Source organism: Podarcis pityusensis, assembly GCF_964106645.2.
Source record: "Podarcis pityusensis genome assembly, chromosome: 14".
In the NCBI taxonomy this organism is placed as follows: Eukaryota; Metazoa; Chordata; class Lepidosauria; order Squamata; family Lacertidae; genus Podarcis; species Podarcis pityusensis.
In genome coordinates, this window is record NC_138039.1 from 1841423 (window position 1) to 1861044 (window position 19622).

Sequence of the window (19622 nt, forward strand, 5' to 3'; positions counted from 1 at the left end):
TTGATGATGCATGAGAATGTGAACCCCAGATCTCTGACATCTGTTTAAGATAAAAATTTAAAACTATTAACCATCTGTTTTGGAGGGCAATAGGGCAAGGAGGGCAAGAGGTGAGCTGGTAATTAAGGTTCCTTGTTGAGACAAATGTAAGATATATGACTGCTTATTTGTCATTTATAGATAGAAGAATATATAGCTTTTTGTATCCCATAAAAGGCAATAGGAAATGGGTGTATCTTTTAGGATTGGTTATAACAATCAGCCAATAGGAAATTCAACCAGGCTGATTGGACAGAGGCAGCCAAAGGAGGAGCAAGGGAGCTGGGCTGAGGGAATATAAGTGCTGGCCATAATGGCAGGAGACCAGGCCAGAGCTTGGTAACCATATACCACTGTGCCTCTCATTTATTTGTCTGACAAATAAATTATTATTTTAATTTCTCTATTGCTGCGTTGAATATTTCATTCCAGCTAAGCGTTAACCACAAGCAGGGTGCTACAACTTCTCACAGGGAGGGAACCGCCAGAAGGCCCTCGGTGCTGGACCTCAGTGTCTGGGCAGAACGATGGGGGTGGAGACGCTCCTTCAGGTATACTGGGCCAAGGCCATTTAGGGCTTTAAAGGTCAGCACCAACACTTTGAACTGTGCTCGGAAACGTCCTGGGAGCCAATGTAGGTCTTTCAAGACCAGTGTTATGTGGTCTCGGCGGCTGCTCCCAGTCACCAGTCTAGCTGCCGCATTCTGGATTAGTTGTAGTTTCCGGGTCACCTTCAAAGGTAGCCCCATGTAGAGCGCATTGCAGTAGTCCAAGCGGGAGATAACCAGCGCATGCATCACTCTGGCGAGACAGTCCGCGGGCTGTCAATTGCTGCCCCAAGTGCAACTGAGCAGCTCAGTGATTTGCAAGGTGTGTTGGGGGCACATTGCCCGCCTAGCTGTCTCTACTTCTGCTCTCGTATTCTCTCTCCCCACGCATAGGGCCAACCAGCCATGGGTTCCGTGGGGGGCGAGCACTTCAAGGACCTCAGCCCCGTGGTGACTCCCGAGGGGAACGTGGTGATGAGCTTCAGCTTCGACAGCTACCAGCTGGAGGAAGAGGAGCTTCAGGCCAAAGGCTGCCAGGCCAAAGGAGTCCTCACCTTCATGGAACCAGGTAAGAGCCCACGCAGGGTGTCGTGGGTCGTGATCAAACTCTTCACCTTATGCAGTTGCCTTTGCTTCCTCAATAATGTCCACTTTTGCAGACTCCCGACGCTTTGGACCACACAAGGGGGGGCCTGTAACAACAACAACAACAACAAATAAATTAATTTATATCCCTCCCATCTGGTTGGGTTTCCCCAGCCACTCTGGGTGGCTCCCAACAGAATATTAGTAATAATAATAATAATAATAATAATAATAATAATAATAATAATACAGTCATACCTCGGGTTGCAGTTGCTTCAGGTTGAGCATTTTTGGGTTGCACTCCGCAGCGTTACTTCCGGGTTTCACCGCTCGCGCATGCGCAGACCGTCAAAATGACGTCACGCGCATGCGCAGAAGCGGCGAATCGCAACCCACAATTGTGGGTTGCATTTGCTTCAGGATGCGAACAGGGCTCCGGAACGGATCCCGTTTGTATCCAGAGGTACCACTGTAGTGCGATCAAAACATCTGGAGGGCCATACGGTCGCCGCACATGCGCAGTCCGTACGGATGTTGCACGTGCGTCACCAGGTGGTTTGCCCCCCCCCTCGGCGTCCCGCCACAGGTGCCTGAGAGGGTTCCTCCACCACTGTAACGGGGTTGTCCAAAAACTTGTAATGAAAATTTTTCCACCTTTCTATATTTCCCAAAAGGAGACGTGGGTCTCCCTTGCCTGGCACAGTAAAGTCACGTTTTGCTGTGGATCCAGACCACTTTGCTCCTCTCAGGCTGGGATGAAGGAAACCACGCTCCCCAGCTCAGCCTTAGAGCCAAGCGCAGGATAGTGGTTTTTTGTTTTCTCCCAGGAAACTGTGACCCGCAGCCCAGATTTGCTCTTGGTTTACTGATGGTGGTTTCTTGGAGCAAAACGAAGCACAAACCTTGGTTTGGTTGTAGAAAACTTAGCCAGGGATTGTGATTTGCTTCTTCTGGGCAATGCTAAACCACATAACTCCAGTACGGCGTGACCAACAGATTTTGCATTTCCTCTGTTTGTTGGACTCTGTTAATCTCTCTGCATATACGCTGGTCTTTCCACGCTCCGTGATATGTGATTTGGAGACGTTGCACAGCTAAGATCTGGTATTTGAGCACCTCCTGAGTATCCGCCAAAAGGTTGCAATTTGCCGAATGGAATTTAATCAGACTGGTATTTATCGTCTTGAACGTGCATCATCCCCTCAGGCGCTAGATACCCTGCAAGAGCCTGCCGCTTCCGAACATTAATGCCAGCATCTTAAAAATTAAAAGCAGAGAGGGGTGCTTAAATCCCTTTTCCAAGCTGGAATGAGTTTTCTGCTCTGGAACGTCTTCCGTTTTTATCCTCTGGGAGCCCACGAACAGAGATTTATACCCCTGCCTTCTTCATAACAGCTCCAATCCTGTGCACGCTTACTCAGGAGAAGGCCCAGTGAGCAGAGTAGGCGTTATTTGTGAGCAGGGTTGCAATGTTTAGTTGGCTGAATGAATTAAATATTTTATTGTGACGGCACCTGCACACTGTACAGTGGTACCTTGGTTTTCAAGCGTCTCGGAAGCTGAACGTTTCGGAACCCGAACGCCAAAAACACGGAAGTAATTGCTTCTGTTTTCGAACGCACCTCGGAAATCGAACGGCTTCCGCTGTGTGTTTCTCAATTTTTTCAACTGAACTTGCAGCCAGACCTTTGCGCCTTGGTTTTCGAATGTTTCAGAAGTCGAACGCTCTTCCAGAGTGGATTACATTCAAAAACCACTATACTCTTTTCGGCACCTGCAAAAAACATCCCTGCTTGGGCAAGCCTACCCAGATATCCAGAATGCTGGTGTGTTTTTTTGTTTATTGCTGGCTTTCAATTTTTGAATGCATTGTTTTTACGAATCATTTAATTGCCCTATTCTCTTTGTGAGCTGCTTTGAGGTTTTCTTCACTATAAACGCCACAAAATAAATAAATGTAGCCTCTTGCTCACCATGTCTCCAAACTAAAAAAAAGCTCCAGGCGTTGCGACGTTTTCTCACTGGAGAGTTGCTCCATCCTTTTGATAATTTTGGGTGCCCTTTTCTGAACCCCTTTTTCCAACTCTGCAACTTCCCTTTTGAGGTGAAGCGACCTTTTCTAGGTCTCCCGCAGTCACGTCACTCTCATTTTCTCTCCTCTTTCCTGGCTATAGTCTGTGAAGACCCTGAGCCCCAGGACCGCTACCATGGGATTTACTTCGCCATGCTGCTAGCAGGGGTTGGTTTCCTCTTGCCTTACAATAGCTTTATCACAGACGTGGACTATCTCCATCACAAATACCCAGGTATTGTTTCCTCAATACTTAAGAAGAACATTCTGGAAGGTCAAAAAATTCAGGTTTAGGCTGTTTTCCCGGAGCCAGTCATTCCATCCCCAGGCATTCAACACTCCTTCAGATATATTCCCCCTCCCTCCTTTCCTTCTTAAGTATTTTTATTTAATTCTATCCATACTATCCAAATAACAAAACATGAGACAAACACGTAAAAACTAAACTGAATTGTTCCAGGCTGGCGTGGGATGTTAACATTTACAAAAAGAAGTTGTAAAGCTGCTAAGATCATATATGATGCGAGTTCTTTTGACTACTGGTATCATCGAGACGATGCAGCAACAATATTATTATTTATTCTTGTTTATTCAATTTATATACCACCCTTTATCAAAAGATCCCAGGGCGGTGTACAACATTAAAAACACATCACAGAACATCAATGTTAAAAACATAATAAGAAACATAGTAAAAAAAAAACCATACTGATAGGGAGCCTAATAATAAAGCAATCATCCCAAGAAATATGCCTGAGGAAGGTGGATGGGACCCCTCCTCCAGCTGTGTGTTAGTGGGCAGAGACAAAAGGGTTTATGGGATGTAGGATTTCAGTTTTGATGATGTAAGCAAGGAAAATCGATAGTATTATTAGTTTCTATCGTAATATTTATTGTTTCTTTTAAAACTAAATCCCAAAAACCTTGCAGTGATATCAGTGTATTGAAGCTGAAATCACCAGGTGCGAAAACACTCAAAGCGCCATAGAGATAATTTTAGGAGGTCCAGCTGATGGCTGGAGTTCATAGCTGTCAACTTTTCCCTTTTCTTGCAAGGAATCCTATTCGCAATAAGGGAATTTCCCTTGAAAAAAGGGAAACGTTGACAGCTATGACGGAGTTGCTCCCGTCTTGCTTCTGGTTTGAAGGCAGAGCTGGCGGCCAAGAGAAAGCAAATCTCGTGCACCTGGGGCCTGTATCCTGAAAGCTTATTTTGCCCTTCTTGCTGCCTTCCTCTCCTTCTGCAGGGACCTCTATCGTGTTTGATATGAGCCTTACCTACATCTTGGTTGCCTTGGCAGCTGTCATCCTCAACAACGCACTGGTGGAAATGTTGAGCCTCCACACCAGGATCGCGGTGGGTAAGTCTGGCCATGCAAAGCTCATGTTAGGCTCGCCACTAATGCAGCGAACCTCTGTCCACAGCTTTCTTCTGTTTGTCAACATCTTCCTTTAAAAGTGCAGATCTCAGGAAAGATGCAGGCCACGTTTCGCCAACCTCGAGCGCTCCAAGGACTCAGCTACATTAGTTAAAAAACAGTGTTTCGAATGTGTTATAAACATGCAACACTAGATGGCCAAAAAAAAATAAAAAAATTCTTTGTGATTTTCCATTGTGGTTCCCCCCCCCCCTTTTGTTATAACGATTTAATTTCTGACATTTATAGCGCTTTCCCCCCTGTGTGTAGATCCACTCCAAGTGTTTTGTACTACAAACCACATCCCTCCCAGCCAGATGTTTTGTAGTCCAGAACATCTGGGGGCACCAGGTTAGGGAGAATGCATGCAGCCTCCTAGATGATGATGCAGATGTTGATGATAAGTAAAAAAAAAATTTTTTTTTTTTTAATTTATATGCTGCCCATCTGATTGGGTTGCCCCAGCCACTCAGAACAGCTTCCAGCAAAATATAATCTGGTTGACATCCATCTGCCTCAAGAGACAACGGAAGAGTGTGCCTTTGGGAGTGAGGTCAAGCTGTTGGACAGTTGCAGCACCTGCCGCGGCTGTATAGACCGATAGGGGAGAGACATGTTTTGTTGCAGCCGGGGCAGATGGAGGCGTCCGGTTGCCCTGATTCAGATGCACCAAGGCGTTTCTTCTCTCTGTGCTCCTCCCAGTGGTCATTCCTCCTCTGTTCACTGCTATGGATGCACAACCTGCCTGTCTCTCTCCAGGCACTGTGGTTGTCTGCAAGGGAATCCCACACAGTGGGGTTGATGTCGCCAGCCTTTGTAGATATCTTTGTAACACAGAGTTGGTCTGCCAACGGGCCTGGTGCCTGAAGCCAGCTCCCCACAGAGCGTGTCCTTGGGGATCCTGCCCCTTTTATTATTTAAATTTATATGCTGCTGTTCCATATAAATATGCCCAAAGCAGCTCACAACAGAACAGTATTAAAAGCACAACTCTTAGTAAAAAGAACATTTTCTGCTGATAGTCCCATGAAGAACCTATTCCAGTAGAGCTACCATCAGATGTTCTTGTTCAGGTGTCCTTCCATTCTGTGGACCTGACCAAGCCAGCATAGAGGTCACTGAGACAGGGATGCAAACATGCTGGGAATGTGGATTGTTGCCAAAATTTTAGGGGAGAATGAAAGAGGCGAGGCAGCTGCTAAGTGGGAGGGATTTCCATCCCATAATCCCAGTTCTAGTTCAGGATTTACATCATCACCATCATTGTTGTTATTTTACAGTGGTCCCTTGGTTCTCAAACTTAATCCATTCCGGAAGTCCATTCCAAAACCAAAGTGTTCCAAAACCAAGGTGTGCTTTCCCATAGAAAGTATTTCAAAATGGATTAATCTGTTCCAGACTAAAAACAACCCCTAAAACAGCAATTTAACATGAATGTTACTATCTAACGAGACCACTGATCCATAAAATGAAAGCAATAAACAATGTACTGCAGTCACACAATCAATCAGTAGCTGAACTGGGTTCCACACAGTCACAAAAACAAAACAAAAAAAAAGAGCTGCAAAAATAAAACCGCAAAATAAATAGCAAAAACAGACAGACCTCAGCGTAACACTCAAAATGGAAGTGTGGCACTCAAAACGGAGCACGTTTGGCTTCCGAAAAAAGTTCACAAACCGGAACACTTACTTCCGGGTTTGCAGTGTTCGGGTTCCAAGTTGTTTGAGTACCAAGGCGTTTGAGAACCAAGGGACCACTGTACTTATCTTGCAAAAAATTCAAAGCGATTTACTCCAAGAAACAAACATATATTAAAACCAAATCAAGCATGCCACCCACTCAAGCAAGCCACAGTTAGTGAAGAGCCAAAAGCTTGCAAAAAAGGATTCCCCCCCCCCCCGGCACCTAAATAAATGTAACAATGGTCCCAGGCCAGCCTCTCTGGGGAGAGCATATTCCGCAAGCTGGGAGTCACCACCGAAAAGGCCCTGTTCTCATGTTTCCACCCTCTGGACCTCACCCAGGGAACGAAGAAGGGTCTCAGGTGATGGACACAGTGTCTGGGTCAGTTTGTAGGGTTTCAGTGAATGTGGTTGGCTTGCAGTTTGAAGTCAAGTCAAGTAACCTTTATTGGCATCACATAAGAACATTCAGAATACATTCAGAATAGATAGGCCAGTGTGATCTTGTCGCCACCCCAATGGCACAGTCAACCACCAAAGGGCAGAAGGGGCAAGCAATCTGCCTCATCTCTGTGGGTTTCCAGCAAGGGCAGGATCCTGTAGCATACTTCGGCGACAAAAAAATAAATCAAATACAGTGGTGCCTCGCAAGACGAAATTAATTCGTTCCGCGAGTTTTGTCGTCTTGCGATTTTTTTCGTCTTGCGAAGCACGGTGTCGGGAAAGTTTTGGAAAAGCTTCAAAAATCACCGAAGTCTTTAAAAACCTCAAAAAAGGCTACCACACCGCGTTCTATGAGTTGCTCCTCGAAGTCAAGTCGCAACTGTATTAACGGTGTTAAGAAAAAGGAAACAAACTTGCAAGACGTTTCCGTCTTGCGAAGCAAGCCCATAGGGAAAATCGTCTTGCGAAGCAGCTCAAAAAACAAAAAACCCTTTCGTCTAGCGAGTTTTTTGTCTTGCGAGGCATTCGTCTTGCGAGGTACCACTGTAGAGGAATTTAGCTACTGTCTTGGTGAACTCCTGGTCTCTCTCCTGTAATATGAAGCTCATAACTTCCGTCTCTGGTTTCCATGTTGGGATATGTGGTCTAGAAATTGTTGGCAGAGATCATCACACATTTTACATTTAAGGGCCATGTGAGCTGGAGTTTCCACCAGGTGGGCATCGCATGGGCAGAGCCTATCTCCTTCTGCCAAACCCGCAAACCTACCCCAAAGGAGGTTAGAAGGATTAGAATTGAACCTAGCCAGCGAAAAAGCCCTTCTTTCTTGCGGATTAAATAAGAAATTTAAATAATTAAGATTAAGTTCCTGCGTTGCAGCTTGAAGCTCCGGGCACTTCTTGCTGAGAAATGATTCCCGCCCCCCTTCTCTGTTCCAGGGTACCTGTTTGCCTTGGGCCCCCTCCTCTTCGTCAGCATCTGTGACGTCTGGCTGGACCTCTTCACGCAGGCGCAAGCTTACGCCATCAACCTCATTGCCGTGGGCGTGGTGGCCTTTGGTTGCACAGGTAGGCGGGGGGCGGGCAGGGGGCAGCCAGCCTCACAATGGACACAATAATCATAATTTATTATGTCTACCCTGCCCATTTGAGAAAGATGGAGGGCACAAGGAGAAGGGGGCGACAGAGGATGAGATGGTTGGATAGTGTCTTCGAAGCTACCAACATGAGTTTGACCAAACTGCGGGAGGCAGTGGAAGACAGGAGTGCCTGGCGTGCTCTGGTCCAGGGGGTCACGAAGAGTCGGACACGACTAAACGACTAAACAACAACAACAACCCTGCCCATCTGGCTGGGTTTCCCCAGCCACTCTGGGCGGCTCCCAACAGATTAAAAACAGCATAAAACATTGAACATTAAAAACTTTCCTAAACAGGGCTGCTTTCAGATGTCTTCTAAAAGTCGGATAGTTGTTTATTTCCTTGACATCTGATGGGAAGGCGTTCCACAGGGCGGGTGCCACCACCGAGAAGGCCTTCCGCCTAGTTTCCTGTAACCTTGCTTCTCGCAGGGAGGGAACTGCCAGAAGGCCCTTGACACTGGACCTCAGTGTCTGGGCTGAACGATGGGGGTGGAGACTGTTAGGATCGTCCTCCTCTTGTGTAGGGCCCTGGTAGAGACATGTGCCTGACTGGCATGTTCTCTCCCTCCTGGTCAGTCGTTCGGGAGCTTCAAAAGCTTTCTTCAGCCTGAACATCACAGCGACTGATACCAAAAGGCATCAGCACACTTACGATCCTGCAGAGTATTTGCGTAACAGAACTCAGTAGCTCAGCATTTTGGCTAATCTACTTTATTTACATATAATACACTTGGAGCATTCTGACTTAGCTCCTTCCTCTTTCTCATCAGACAGCAAAGAGAGAGAAAAACAAAGGACAATAGTCCCACTTCACGGAACACAGTAATACCAAAACATCCTGTCTCCATCACTTCCCACTCTGTGGAATGAAAACATATACCATCATGTGATAGACAACAATCCCATGACTGCAAACATGGAGCAAGAATCCTAACTCCTTCAGTTATAGAGGGCCGTTTCCCCTCCCCTTTAATTGCTTTAGCTGGGATTCCTGCATTGCAGGGGGTTGGACTAGATGACCCTCGGTGGTCCCTCTCAATTCTACAATTCCACAATTCTGCCATTTTCCTCCCTGAATTCCTCTGCTCCCCGTAGGCACAGCCCAGATCAAAGGCAGGACGTAAATGTCACAAAACGAATCCAGAAAGCCGTTTCTGGAATAAGTCTGGAATCAAGCTTTAATTTGCTGGCAGCTTTATCCAACTCAGTTCCCTCCGGATTTGTGGACTTCTGCTTCCATCAGCCCCAGGCAGCCAAGCCATTGCTGTCCAGCTGGAAGCCACTAGGCTGGGAAGGCTGACAGAATAGCCATGCTCCTATTCTAGGGTTACCAGACGCCCCGGTTCCCGGGGACAGTCCCCGGATTTGCAAATCTGTCCCCAGAAAATGTTGCAACGGCAGCCTCAGCAGCCTAGAGCCAGCCTGGTAGTGCAGTTGGCTCTGGCTGGCTTCAGGAGCTGCTCGCTGCCATGGCCCCACCATTTTTCCTCGCCGAAAGTCCCCATATGATGTGTTGCGCACAAGACACATCATATGGGGACTTCCGGGAGGCAAACTGGTGGGCGCCACAGCAGCGAGCAGCAAGCAGATCCTGAAGCCAGCCAGAGCCAACTGCGCTACCAGGCTGGCTCCGGGCTGCTGACTGCCGCTGCTGAAGGGGAACCAGGGACATCTGGCGGTACAGATCTCCTGCCCCCTTCCCCCTTTGTTTTGACTGATTGGGGACTGAGTTGTGGGTGGCTGGCTGTTGCCCAGTTTTTAAAAAACTCTGTGCATTTATGTTTTACAATTCTCACTACTGACTCCCTGTTGCTACTCAGCTTCAAAAAAAAAAAAAAAGTGTCCCCGGATTCATTGGAAAAAAATCTGGTAATCATATCCTAATCTTTTCTTCTGTCTGTCTGTCTGTCTCTCTCCTCTTAAGTGCAGCAATCCAGCTTTTATGGCTACACCGGGATGTTACCAAAGCGCTACACCCAGGGGGTGATGACCGGCGAGAGTGAGTATTGTCCAAAATCCAACCCCCCATTTTTTTGTTGTTTTCACTTATTTACCGTATTGGCTCGAATATAAGCCGCACTCCCCCACCCCCTAATTCCGACCGTGAAAAGTTAAAGTTCGGCTTAAATTTGCGACCTTACAAAAATGGGCTTTTACGATATCGCTGCTGAAACAGACGTGCAGTAAAACGGAACAGGAAAATGTTTTATGGCCGATTTGTGAGCTCGAGGCTGTTCCTTTGCCATTTGCATGTGTGCGTGCCTGTGGAATTGTAGCAACTGAACAGCGATTTGCGATGTTAGCGATTGTACTACAACTTTTGCAGGCTTGCAAGATCAAAGGCTTAAACTGACTTGGAGTTACAATTCTACCAACCGCAGCGATTCTCAGCCTGTAACCCAATTTTAAGGGAGCAGCTTGTATTCGGGTATTGTCTCCCCACCCCCTTGAATTTTAAAGGTGCGGCTTATTTGTGGGTGCAGCTTATATCCAGGCCAATACGGCATATAAGAAACAAGAATCAACATTCAACAATCCATCTGTCAGGGACTGTTTATCTGTGATTCCTGCATCGCAAGGGGGTTGGAATAGATGACCACTGGAGATGACAAGCAATCATTTGAATGTTTATTTCAATAGTGTGAGTGAATGTAAATACACGGCTACTCCAGGAGAGAAATAGCCAACAGAGTCCCCTCCAGGTGCCCACCATCCCTGATCATGGTATCTGTTCAGCCACTGTGAAATCAGGATCCTGGGCTAGGTCAGCCATTGGCTCCACCCAAGAGCCTCTCCTTATGATCTTACGTCAGCCGTGCTGCCGTCATCAGGTGAGGAAAGAGATCTGAAGTCCTGCTTCTTCAGGGCCAGCTAAGTGTCTGGATATCGAGATCTCCTGATGATGCTTTTCTTAAACCAGCGGTTCTCAACCTGTGGGTCCCCAGATGTTGTTGGACTACAACTCCCATCACCCCTAGCTAGCAAGGCCAGAGCTCAGGGATGATGGGAGTTGTAGTCCAACAACATCTGGGGACCCACAGGTTGAGAACCGCTGTCTTAAAACGATTGTGCAGGGAGGGCTGGGAAACAGCCCAGGTGTGTGTGTGTGTGCAGGTGAAATCCTTCCCTGATCAAAATCACTCTTCCTCGCTCCCCATAATAATAATAATAATAATACTTTATTTATATGCCACCCATCCAACTGGGTTGCCCCCAGCCACTCTGGGCGGCTCCCAACGACTACAACAAAAAGTAAAAACACAATACAACTTTGCACCCTAAAAACTTCCCTGCTTTTTGTGTGGGGCAAATGCCTTCCCCCAGGGAGGAACTAGAATGGTAAGAGCTCTTTTTACCATGAAGAATGAGTTACTAGAGGAGAAGGAATTGGTATTTTCCTCTGTTGCACTTCTGTAGGTTCGTGATTGTAGATTCCTAGATTTCTCTCATACAGAGAAGCTCCTGCTGGAGCTGCCATTGATTTCCGTGGGCAGTAAACGCTCCTCAGTAGTGCAGTATTAATCTGACTAATAATGAGCTTGAGCTGGAAGATTAATCAACTGAAACTCCGGAGAAGAGGGGAAGGTTGTTAGATTTCTGCAGCAGGCTGCTAGGAAACCTGCCGTTTCTCTGTCTCGCGAGGGAGGTGCTTGAGAGTGTCACATCCCTGCGGCAGAAGAGTCAACCTCTGAGCCCAGCTGACCCAAATTTTGGCCCCAAGGAAATCTAGATTCTGGGGCTGTGGTTAAATAAGGCAAACCAAGCAGATTGGGAAGAGGACGTTCCTGGCTTTGAGGCATTTTGTAATATGTAAATGGAATAGAATAAATGGCTACTGGTCTGTTTCCAGGCACAATTCAAAATGCTGGCTGTGATCTGCACTGCTTATGTCCAGGCTATCAGAAAGACCAGGGTTTCCCAAACTTGGCCCTCCAGCTGTTTTTGGACTACAACTTCCATCATTCCTAGCTAGCGGGACTAGTGGTCAGGGATGATGGGAATTGTAGCCCCAAATCAACTGGAGACCCAAGTTTGAGAAACCCTGAGAAGGACTATCTTCCCTCATGCACCCGCCACCCTCAGAGGACCACTTGGTGGGGTGGCGGGAGAGGGCCTCCTTGGTGGTGGCTCCTTCCAGGCAACTTTGGAACTCCCTGCCTAGGGAAGGCAGACTGACTCCCTCCTTGCCGTCCTCCTGCCACCATATTGTTCCAACTGGCTTTGGGGAACTGACTGCTTTCATGAAAGCCCTGGTGCTGTGCTATTTTAATAGATCAATTCAGACACTGAGAGATTATATTAATGTTTAATTATTTTAAATGATTGCGGGTCTGGTCCCCCCTCCCCATGTTTTTGACTGTTTTTGTCTTATCTTTGAGCTGCTTTGTGTCCCTGCAAGGGAAAAAGGTGGGGTATTATTATTATTAAAGGTAAGGATGCTAGTAAAGGTAAAGGTAAAGGGACCCCTGACCATTAGGTCCAGTCGCGGACCACTCTGGGGTTGCGGCGCTCATCTTACTTTATTGGCCGAGGGAGCCGGCGTACAGCTTCCAGGTCATGTGGCCAGCATGACTAAGCCGCTTCTGGCAAACCAGAGCAGCGCATGGAAATGCCGTTTACCTTTCCACCGGAGTGGTACCTATTTATCTACTTGCACTTGACGTGCTTTCGAACTGCTAGGTGGTCAGGAGCAGAGACCGAGCAATGGGAGCTCACTCCGTCGCGGGGATTTGAACTCCCAACCTTCTGATCGGCAAGTCCTAGGCTCAGTGGTTTAGACCACAGAGCCACCCGCGCCCGAAGGATGCTGGTACAGAGGCCAAATACAAGTGTTTTTGCACATGTGTGTAATAATAATAATAATAATATCATCATCTTTGGAACATAACCCCTGTGCAAGATGCGACCATACTGAAGTCTTAAAGTCGGAGGTTTCTGCAGCACAGATGAGGCTCAGGGTTGCACCTGACTTGCCAGGGTCCCCTTGCTGTATTCCCTACCTCCTTCCCCCTTCTTCCTAGAACTGTGTGTGGGAATGTTAAAGATAGTACAAAAGGATATATTGAATAAGTATTATCCTTCCTTCACTCACGCTAGTAAGTGATGTAGCAGAGCAGATTCCCCTCAATATAGCTGGAAGCTAGTGTGCAGATTTATTTGAATCTCTTAGTTAAGATTATTTCTCAGTGTCCCCTTTAATCCCACTTAAAAGAATAAGGACACGAGAGTCTTTCAGAGTACAGTAGAACCTTGTGTTATGTACCGTCCTCCTTGCGAACGCTGTGGGTTACGAGCTCCGCTAACCCGGAAGTAGTTGCTCCTGGTTGCGAACTTTGCCCTGGGATGCGAGCAGAAGTCGCGCACCAGTGCCAGCAGCGGGAGGCACCATTAGCGAAAGCGTGCCTCGTGTTATGAGCAGTTTCAGGTTAAGAATGGACCTCCAGAACGGATTAAGTTTGTAACCGGAGGCACCACTGTAAAGTCACAAAAAGTTTACTCACATTTCAGTTCATGATTTGATCCCTGAAAGGCAGAATTTACAGTGGTACCTCGGGTTAAGAACTTAATTCGTTCTGAAGGTCCGTTCTTAGCCTGAAACTGTTCTTAACCTGAAGCACCACTTTAGCTAATGGGGCCTCCTGCTGCTGCCACATGATTTCTGTTCTCATCCTGAAGCAAAGTTCTTAACCCGTGGTACTATTTCTGGGTTAGCAGAGCCTGTAAAAAAAAGCGTATGTAACCCAAGGTACCACTGTGCTTGGTAGTTACACAAAGAAACTGTGGTTGATCTCATATGGAGGCTGAACTCAGGTGCTGCTGACTGAGAGCCAGCAGACAGCAAAATTATGTTGAAATAACAAAATGGCTGCAGGCAGGAGAGCAGCATGGCAGCAAAAGACAGAGCAAGACAATAGAAAGATAAAACAGACTGAGAAGCTGGCTGCATGACTTGGCTCTTTATGGAGTCAGCCAGATCCATGCCCATCTCCCAGGTCACATGTACGGGGGAGATGCTCCAGGAAGTTACACTGACTGGATGTCCCCCTGCCTGTGCCCACGCTAGGGAAATAAGACATGTTGCATTTGACTGCACCAGCGGATTACGTCCCACACTTGGAAGGGACCCTGAGGATCATCTAGTCCAACCCCCTGCTTTGCAGTAATCGGGGTCTGGGTGTCGTTTGCTTGTTTCTGTTTTTATTTTCATTGTGTACAGTGGACCCTCTGGATATGAATTTAATTCGTTCCAGGTGTCGGTGCACACCCTGAAAAATCTGTATCCAGAGGCGTTACTTCTGCGCACGCGCGAGCGGCGAAACCCAGAAAAATACTTCCGGGTTTGCCGCTTTTGCAACCCGAAGTTGCGAAACGTAACCTGAGGGTCTACTGTACAGTCGTACCTCATGTTATGTTTGCTTCAGGTTGCGTGTTTTCAGGTTGCGTCCTGCGGTGACTCGGAAGTACCGGAAAGGATTACTTCTGGGTTTCACCGCTTGCGCATGCGCAGATGCGAAAAATGACATCACATGCATGCACAGAAGCAGCAAATCGCGACCCACACATGGGTAGGCATGGGTTGCGTTCTTTTCAGGTTGCGAACGGGCCTCCGGAACAGATCCTGTTCACAACCAGAGGTACCACTGTATTTGTGTTTTTATATTGTAACCTGAGGATATAGGGCGGTATATAAATTTAGTAACAATAATAATAATAACCGTCAGCTTTCCTGCTCTCGCTTCCTCAGGCACCGCCGGGGTCATCATTTCGCTGAGCCGCATCTTCACCAAACTCCTCCTGTCGGACGAGAAGGAGAACACCATCATCTTCTTCTTCATCTCCATCACCCTCGAGCTCCTCTGCTTCATCCTCCACCTCCTGGTGAAGCGGACACACTTTGTGAAGTACTACACCGCCCGCTCTCGGGACAGGGGGGCCCCCGAGTGCAGGGGGGCCGGGGGCCACGGCTCCGGGTACAGGGTCCACCACGACGTGACAGCCGAAGACATCCGATTTGTAAGTGGCCCCTTCCCCGTGGAAGTGAGCCCACGAGTTGGGCAGGGGGTGTCAGGATGGAACCACTTTTTCTCTATTGCATTTGAAAATTCGGATCATTGTTGTTTTTAATTTAAAAACAGCTGTGTCTTGAGCATATAATTTAAATAGACAGCGCCTATATGATATCGAGCAACAGAATAATCTGACCACAATAAGGAAATTTTGTCCATGGTATTATTTTCCACCTAGTCATTTCTACGTGTCTCTCTCTCTGTGAATATTGAATTAAAGACCTTGGTAGGAGCTTCTTGCCTTTCCGCTACTGGCAGACCGCCGTGAGGGAGGGGGGTCAGATTCCCTGAAGGACAACAGGTGATGAGGCTGGTTCTTTCCTCCCCTTTTGCTCTCTCAGGAGAACCGGCCGGGCAGGCAAGAGGCCTCCCCCCCAGAAGCCTTTGGGCAGGAAGGGGAGCTGGCTGGCGGCGGAGGCACTTACGTGAGATTTGATGTCCCTCGGGCCAAATTCCAGAGGAGCTGGCCGAGCTTCAGAGGTAAGGGTAAGGGGTCCCTCCCAGGGGCGTCGCAAGGGGTGCGTGGGGGGTGCGGTCCACCTCGGGTGTCAGGCCTGGGGGGGTGAAAAAATCTCCCTGGGTGGATTGGTGTGGTGGCGCTCGCACTCCCAGTGGGCAGATTTTTGCGATTGGCGTAGTCGTTGGCGCGAAAATACGCCCGCTGATTGTGCAAATACACCCAGCGATCAGTCTCGCACCCCCCTCCCAGTGTACAGCGTTCGCACCCCCCAGTGGGAGGAGCTTGCATCCTCGTCGGGCAGTTTTAAGCGATTGGTGGTTGGATTATCGTGCTTGGCGGGCGGCGCTCAGTAACCTTCCCTAAAAACTCTGGGCAACGTTCCCAAAAATTGCAATGGTGGCGGGGTGACAAAAAAAAATTGCACCAGGTACCACCTGACCTTGCTATGCCTCTGATCCCTCCTGGGGAGAAAGGTGCCCAAGACTTTTGTGGGTTCAGCCGCTGCCTGGCCTTTCCCCATGATGTTGTTCCCTGCTGTGGAAACCCCTCTCTGCCCCTTTGTAAAAAGGGTGCAAACTCCCCAGTCCCAGTTACACCGCGACCCCCACCTCCTGTGCCACCCCTCCTTTGCAGACATGATGCTCCACCGATACATTGTCTCGAGAGTCATCTGGGCTTACATGCTCTCCATCGCGATGACGTACTTCATCACGCTGTGCCTCTTCCCTGGACTGGAGTCGGAAATCCGGAATTGCACCCTCGGGGAGTGGCTTCCCATTCTCATCATGGCCATCTTCAACCTCTCAGACTTTGTGGGCAAGGTAGGAGCTGGCTGCCCCCCCCCCCATCCGAAGTAGGTACCCAGCGCCCCACTGAGAAGAGGGATTTTGAGTTAATTTATTTCAAACATAGGCAAACTCTGGCCCTCCAGATATTTGGGACTACAGTTCCCATCATCCCTGACCACTGGTTCTGTGAGCTAGTGATGATTGGAATTGTAGTCCCAAACATCTGGAGGGCCAGAGTTTTCCTATGCCTGATTTATTTACTCCATTCACGCGCCACCTTTTTCTCCAAGTAAAAACATAATAGAAAAAAACACCAATTTAAAATACAGGTTAAAATGCGGCCTCATTTTAAAAGTAGCCCATAGATCAAAATCGTAAGGGGAGGGAAACATAAGGGTCAGACTGAGTCCAAACCAAAGGCCAGGTGGAAAAGCTCTGTCTTGCAGGCCCTGCGGAAAGATGTCAAGTCCCACAGGGCCCTAGTCTTTTGTGACAGAGCGTTCCACCAAGTCGGGGCCAGTACCGAAAAGGCCCTGGCCCTAGTTGAGACCAACCTAACCACCTTGCCACTTGGGACCTCCAAAGTGTTGTCATTTGTGGACTTTAAGGTCCTCCGCGGGGCATACCAGGAGAGGCGGTCCTGTAGGTACGAGGGTCCTAGGTCGCATAGGGCTTTAAAGGTCAAAACCAGCACCTTGAACCTGACCCTGTACTCCACCGGGAGCCAGTGCAGTTGGTAAAGCACTGGATGAATGTGATCCCGCGGCGAGGACCCCGTGTGGAGTCTTGCTGCAGCATTCTGCACCCACTGGAGTTCTGGGTCAGCTTCAAAGGCAGCCCCGAGTAGAGCGAGTTACAATAATCTGTCGAATGGTCTCCTTAAATTTGAAGGGTCATTATTGTTTCACAAGATGTGTATGTCTTTAACGCCCAGAGCAAATAACATGACCTGGTTTTACATCTGTGAAGCAGTATAGCAGGTGCTGTTAAGATGTGGTAATTAAGCTGTTGGGTATGGGATATAAAGAGCAGTATGTAGCTCTCTCAGTACCCTGGTGGATGGGATATATTGTAATTTAGTGTAAAAGGAGTTTTTGTTTTTGTTATTAAAACCTAGCAAAAGTTATTTTGCGTTTCTTGAATGTGTGGTCTCCTCAGCACGCCTTCTGCAGCGCAACTAATCTGCAAATAGACAACATAATCGAGCCTGGAGGTGACCGTCGTGTGGATCACTGTGGCCAGATTGGGGCAAGAAAGGTAAGGGGCCAACTGCTTAACACAGCGCCTTCCTCTTTGCCCTTCCAGATCCTGGCTGCCTTGCCTTACGACTGGAGGGGCACACACCTCCTCATCTATTCCTGCCTGAGGGTCGTCTTCATCCCGCTCTTCATCATGTGCGTTTACCCCAATGGGAAGCCCACCTTTGGCCACCCGGCCTGGCCTTGCATCTTCTCCCTCCTGATGGGCATCACCAACGGCTACTTTGGCAGCGTGCCCATGATCCTGGCGGCGGGCAAAGTGAGCCCCGAGCAGCGGGAGCTGGCAGGTAGGCGGGCAGGTGGGGAGCCGGCTGCCCTGCCCTGCAGGGGGGGTCGCCATGGAGGAAGGGGCTGGCAGAATATCCACAAAGGGAAGATTCACACCTGGGTCCCATTGCACCGAGAGAGGGCTCGTAGGTGGCAGGGATCGCCATGGGGCGAGGGTTCATCCATTTCGGCTGTTACTCGACGGCATTTGCTTCCAGGTCACTCCAGAGCCATTTTTTCATTAGAGAACGACGCCAATTCCCGGGAAGTTCTTACAGAAATCGAGTGCTTTTAGAAGACATCTGAAGGCAGCCCTGTAAAGGGGCGTTTTTAATGTTTGATGTTTCCCTGTCTTCTTCCACTTGCTTTCGGGTTTGCGGTGGTTGAGAACCAAGGTTGTTGTTTAGTCGTGTCCGACTCTTCGTGACCCCCTGGACCACAGCACACCAGGCACTCCTGTCTTCCACTGCCTCCGTCGTCCCCTTCTCCTTGTGCCCTCCATCTTTCCCAACATCAGGGTCTTTTCCAGGGAGTCTTCTCTTCTCATGAGGTGGCCAAAGTATTGGAGCTTCAGCTTCAGGATCTGTCCTTCCAGTGAGCACTCAGGGCTGATTTCCTTTAGAATGGAGAGGTTTGATCTTCGTGCAGTCCATGGGACTCTCAAGAGTCTCCTCCAGCACCATAATTCAAAAGCATCTATTCTTTGGTGATCAGCCTTCTTTATGGTCCAGCTCTCACTTCCATACATCACTACTGGGAAAACCATAGCTTTAACAATATGGACCTTGGTCGGCAAGGTGATGTCTCTGCTTTTTAAGATACCGTATAGGTTTGTCATTGCTTTTCTCCCAAAAACCAAGGTAAAGGGACCCCTGACCATTAGGTCCAGTCGTGGCTGACTCTGGGGTTGCAGTGCTCATCTCACTTTATTGGCCGAGGGAGCCGGCGTACAGCTTCTGGGTCATGTGGCCAGCATGACTAAGCCGCTTCTGGCAAACCAGAGCAGCGCACGGAAACGCCGTTTACCTTCCTGCCAGAGCAGTTCCTATTTATCTACTTGCACTTTGACGTGCTTTCGAACTGCTAGGTTGGCAGGAACTGGGACCGAGCAACGGGAGCTCACCCCGTCCCGGGGATTCGAACCGCCGACCTTCTGATTGGCAAGTCCTAGGCTCTGTGGTTTAACCCACAGCGCCACCCGCCTCCCAAGAACCAAGGTACCACTGTAATAATAACTGTTAACGTTTTTTTGGCTGGCCATCCATCAGGGAGGTTTTAGCTGTTTCTCCTGCAGTGCCCAGGGGTGGACTAGATGACTCTTGGGGTGCTGCCCTGTTTAACCCTTTGCCCTCCTTGTCTCCTTTCCCTCCTTCCCAGGTAACACCATGACGGTCTCCTACATGTCGGGCTTGACTCTGGGCTCGGCTGTGGCCTATTTTGCTTACAGCCTCACAAGCCTGTCCCACAGCACCTGCTTCCGCACCGAGACCTACAACAGCTCCATCACGCCAGGGTACTGAGTGGAGGTTCCCCCCCAGGGCCGCCTCCGCTTCCTCCTCCGACTGGCAGGGTCCCAGGCAAGGTGGGGAGGGGGAGAGAGAGAGAGGAGGGGTCTCTCACGAGGCTGCCGTTCTGCAGGAGCAGCTGCCGGACAGTGTTGGGAAACGCCAAGCGACCATCTTCCTCGCTCTGGCTGAGAAGGGGAAGGACCAGCAGCGGGGAAGCTCCTCCTGCGCAAGGCTTGTTGGAATTGGGAGGGGACCCTCAGGGGTCATCCATCCCAACCCCCTACAATGCAGGAGCTGGAACTGAAGAGTCCCTGACAAGCGGCCACCCAAAAGAAAACCTCCA

At 48.8% G+C, this 19622-nt stretch overlaps 1 protein-coding gene across 2 annotated transcripts; it reads left to right on the forward strand.

The window, feature by feature from the left end:
• Positions 1 to 594: 594 nt before the first annotated feature.
• Positions 595 to 19395, forward strand: SLC29A4 (solute carrier family 29 member 4). Of its 2 annotated transcripts, XM_080981096.1 has the most exons (10): positions 595 to 1155; positions 3347 to 3478; positions 4491 to 4604; positions 7729 to 7857; positions 9855 to 9929; positions 14676 to 14944; positions 15339 to 15477; positions 16091 to 16278; positions 17551 to 17791; positions 19149 to 19395. In XM_080981096.1, the coding sequence occupies exons 1-10, from the start codon at positions 993 to 995 to the stop codon at positions 19289 to 19291; spliced, it is 1593 nt and encodes a 530-aa protein (XP_080837222.1). In that variant the 5' UTR covers positions 595 to 992; the 3' UTR covers positions 19292 to 19395. The 2 variants fall into 2 exon arrangements, with proteins under 2 accessions (XP_080837222.1, XP_080837223.1); XM_080981097.1 differs by lacking the exon at positions 3347 to 3478 and having other exon boundaries at positions 596 to 1155.
• The last annotated feature ends 227 nt before the right edge of the window (positions 19396 to 19622 follow it).

Bases quoted from the DNA above. Each gene is read 5' to 3' on its own strand.
- SLC29A4 (XM_080981096.1), top strand. From the start codon at position 993: ATGGGTTCCGTGGGGGGCGAGCACTTCAAGGACCTCAGCCCCGTGGTG. The intron at 7,858-9,854 runs GTAGGCGGGGGG...TCTCCTCTTAAG, and splicing joins GGTGGCCTTTGGTTGCACAG to TGCAGCAATCCAGCTTTTAT. The intron at 9,930-14,675 runs GTGAGTATTGTC...TCGCTTCCTCAG, and splicing joins GGGGGTGATGACCGGCGAGA to GCACCGCCGGGGTCATCATT.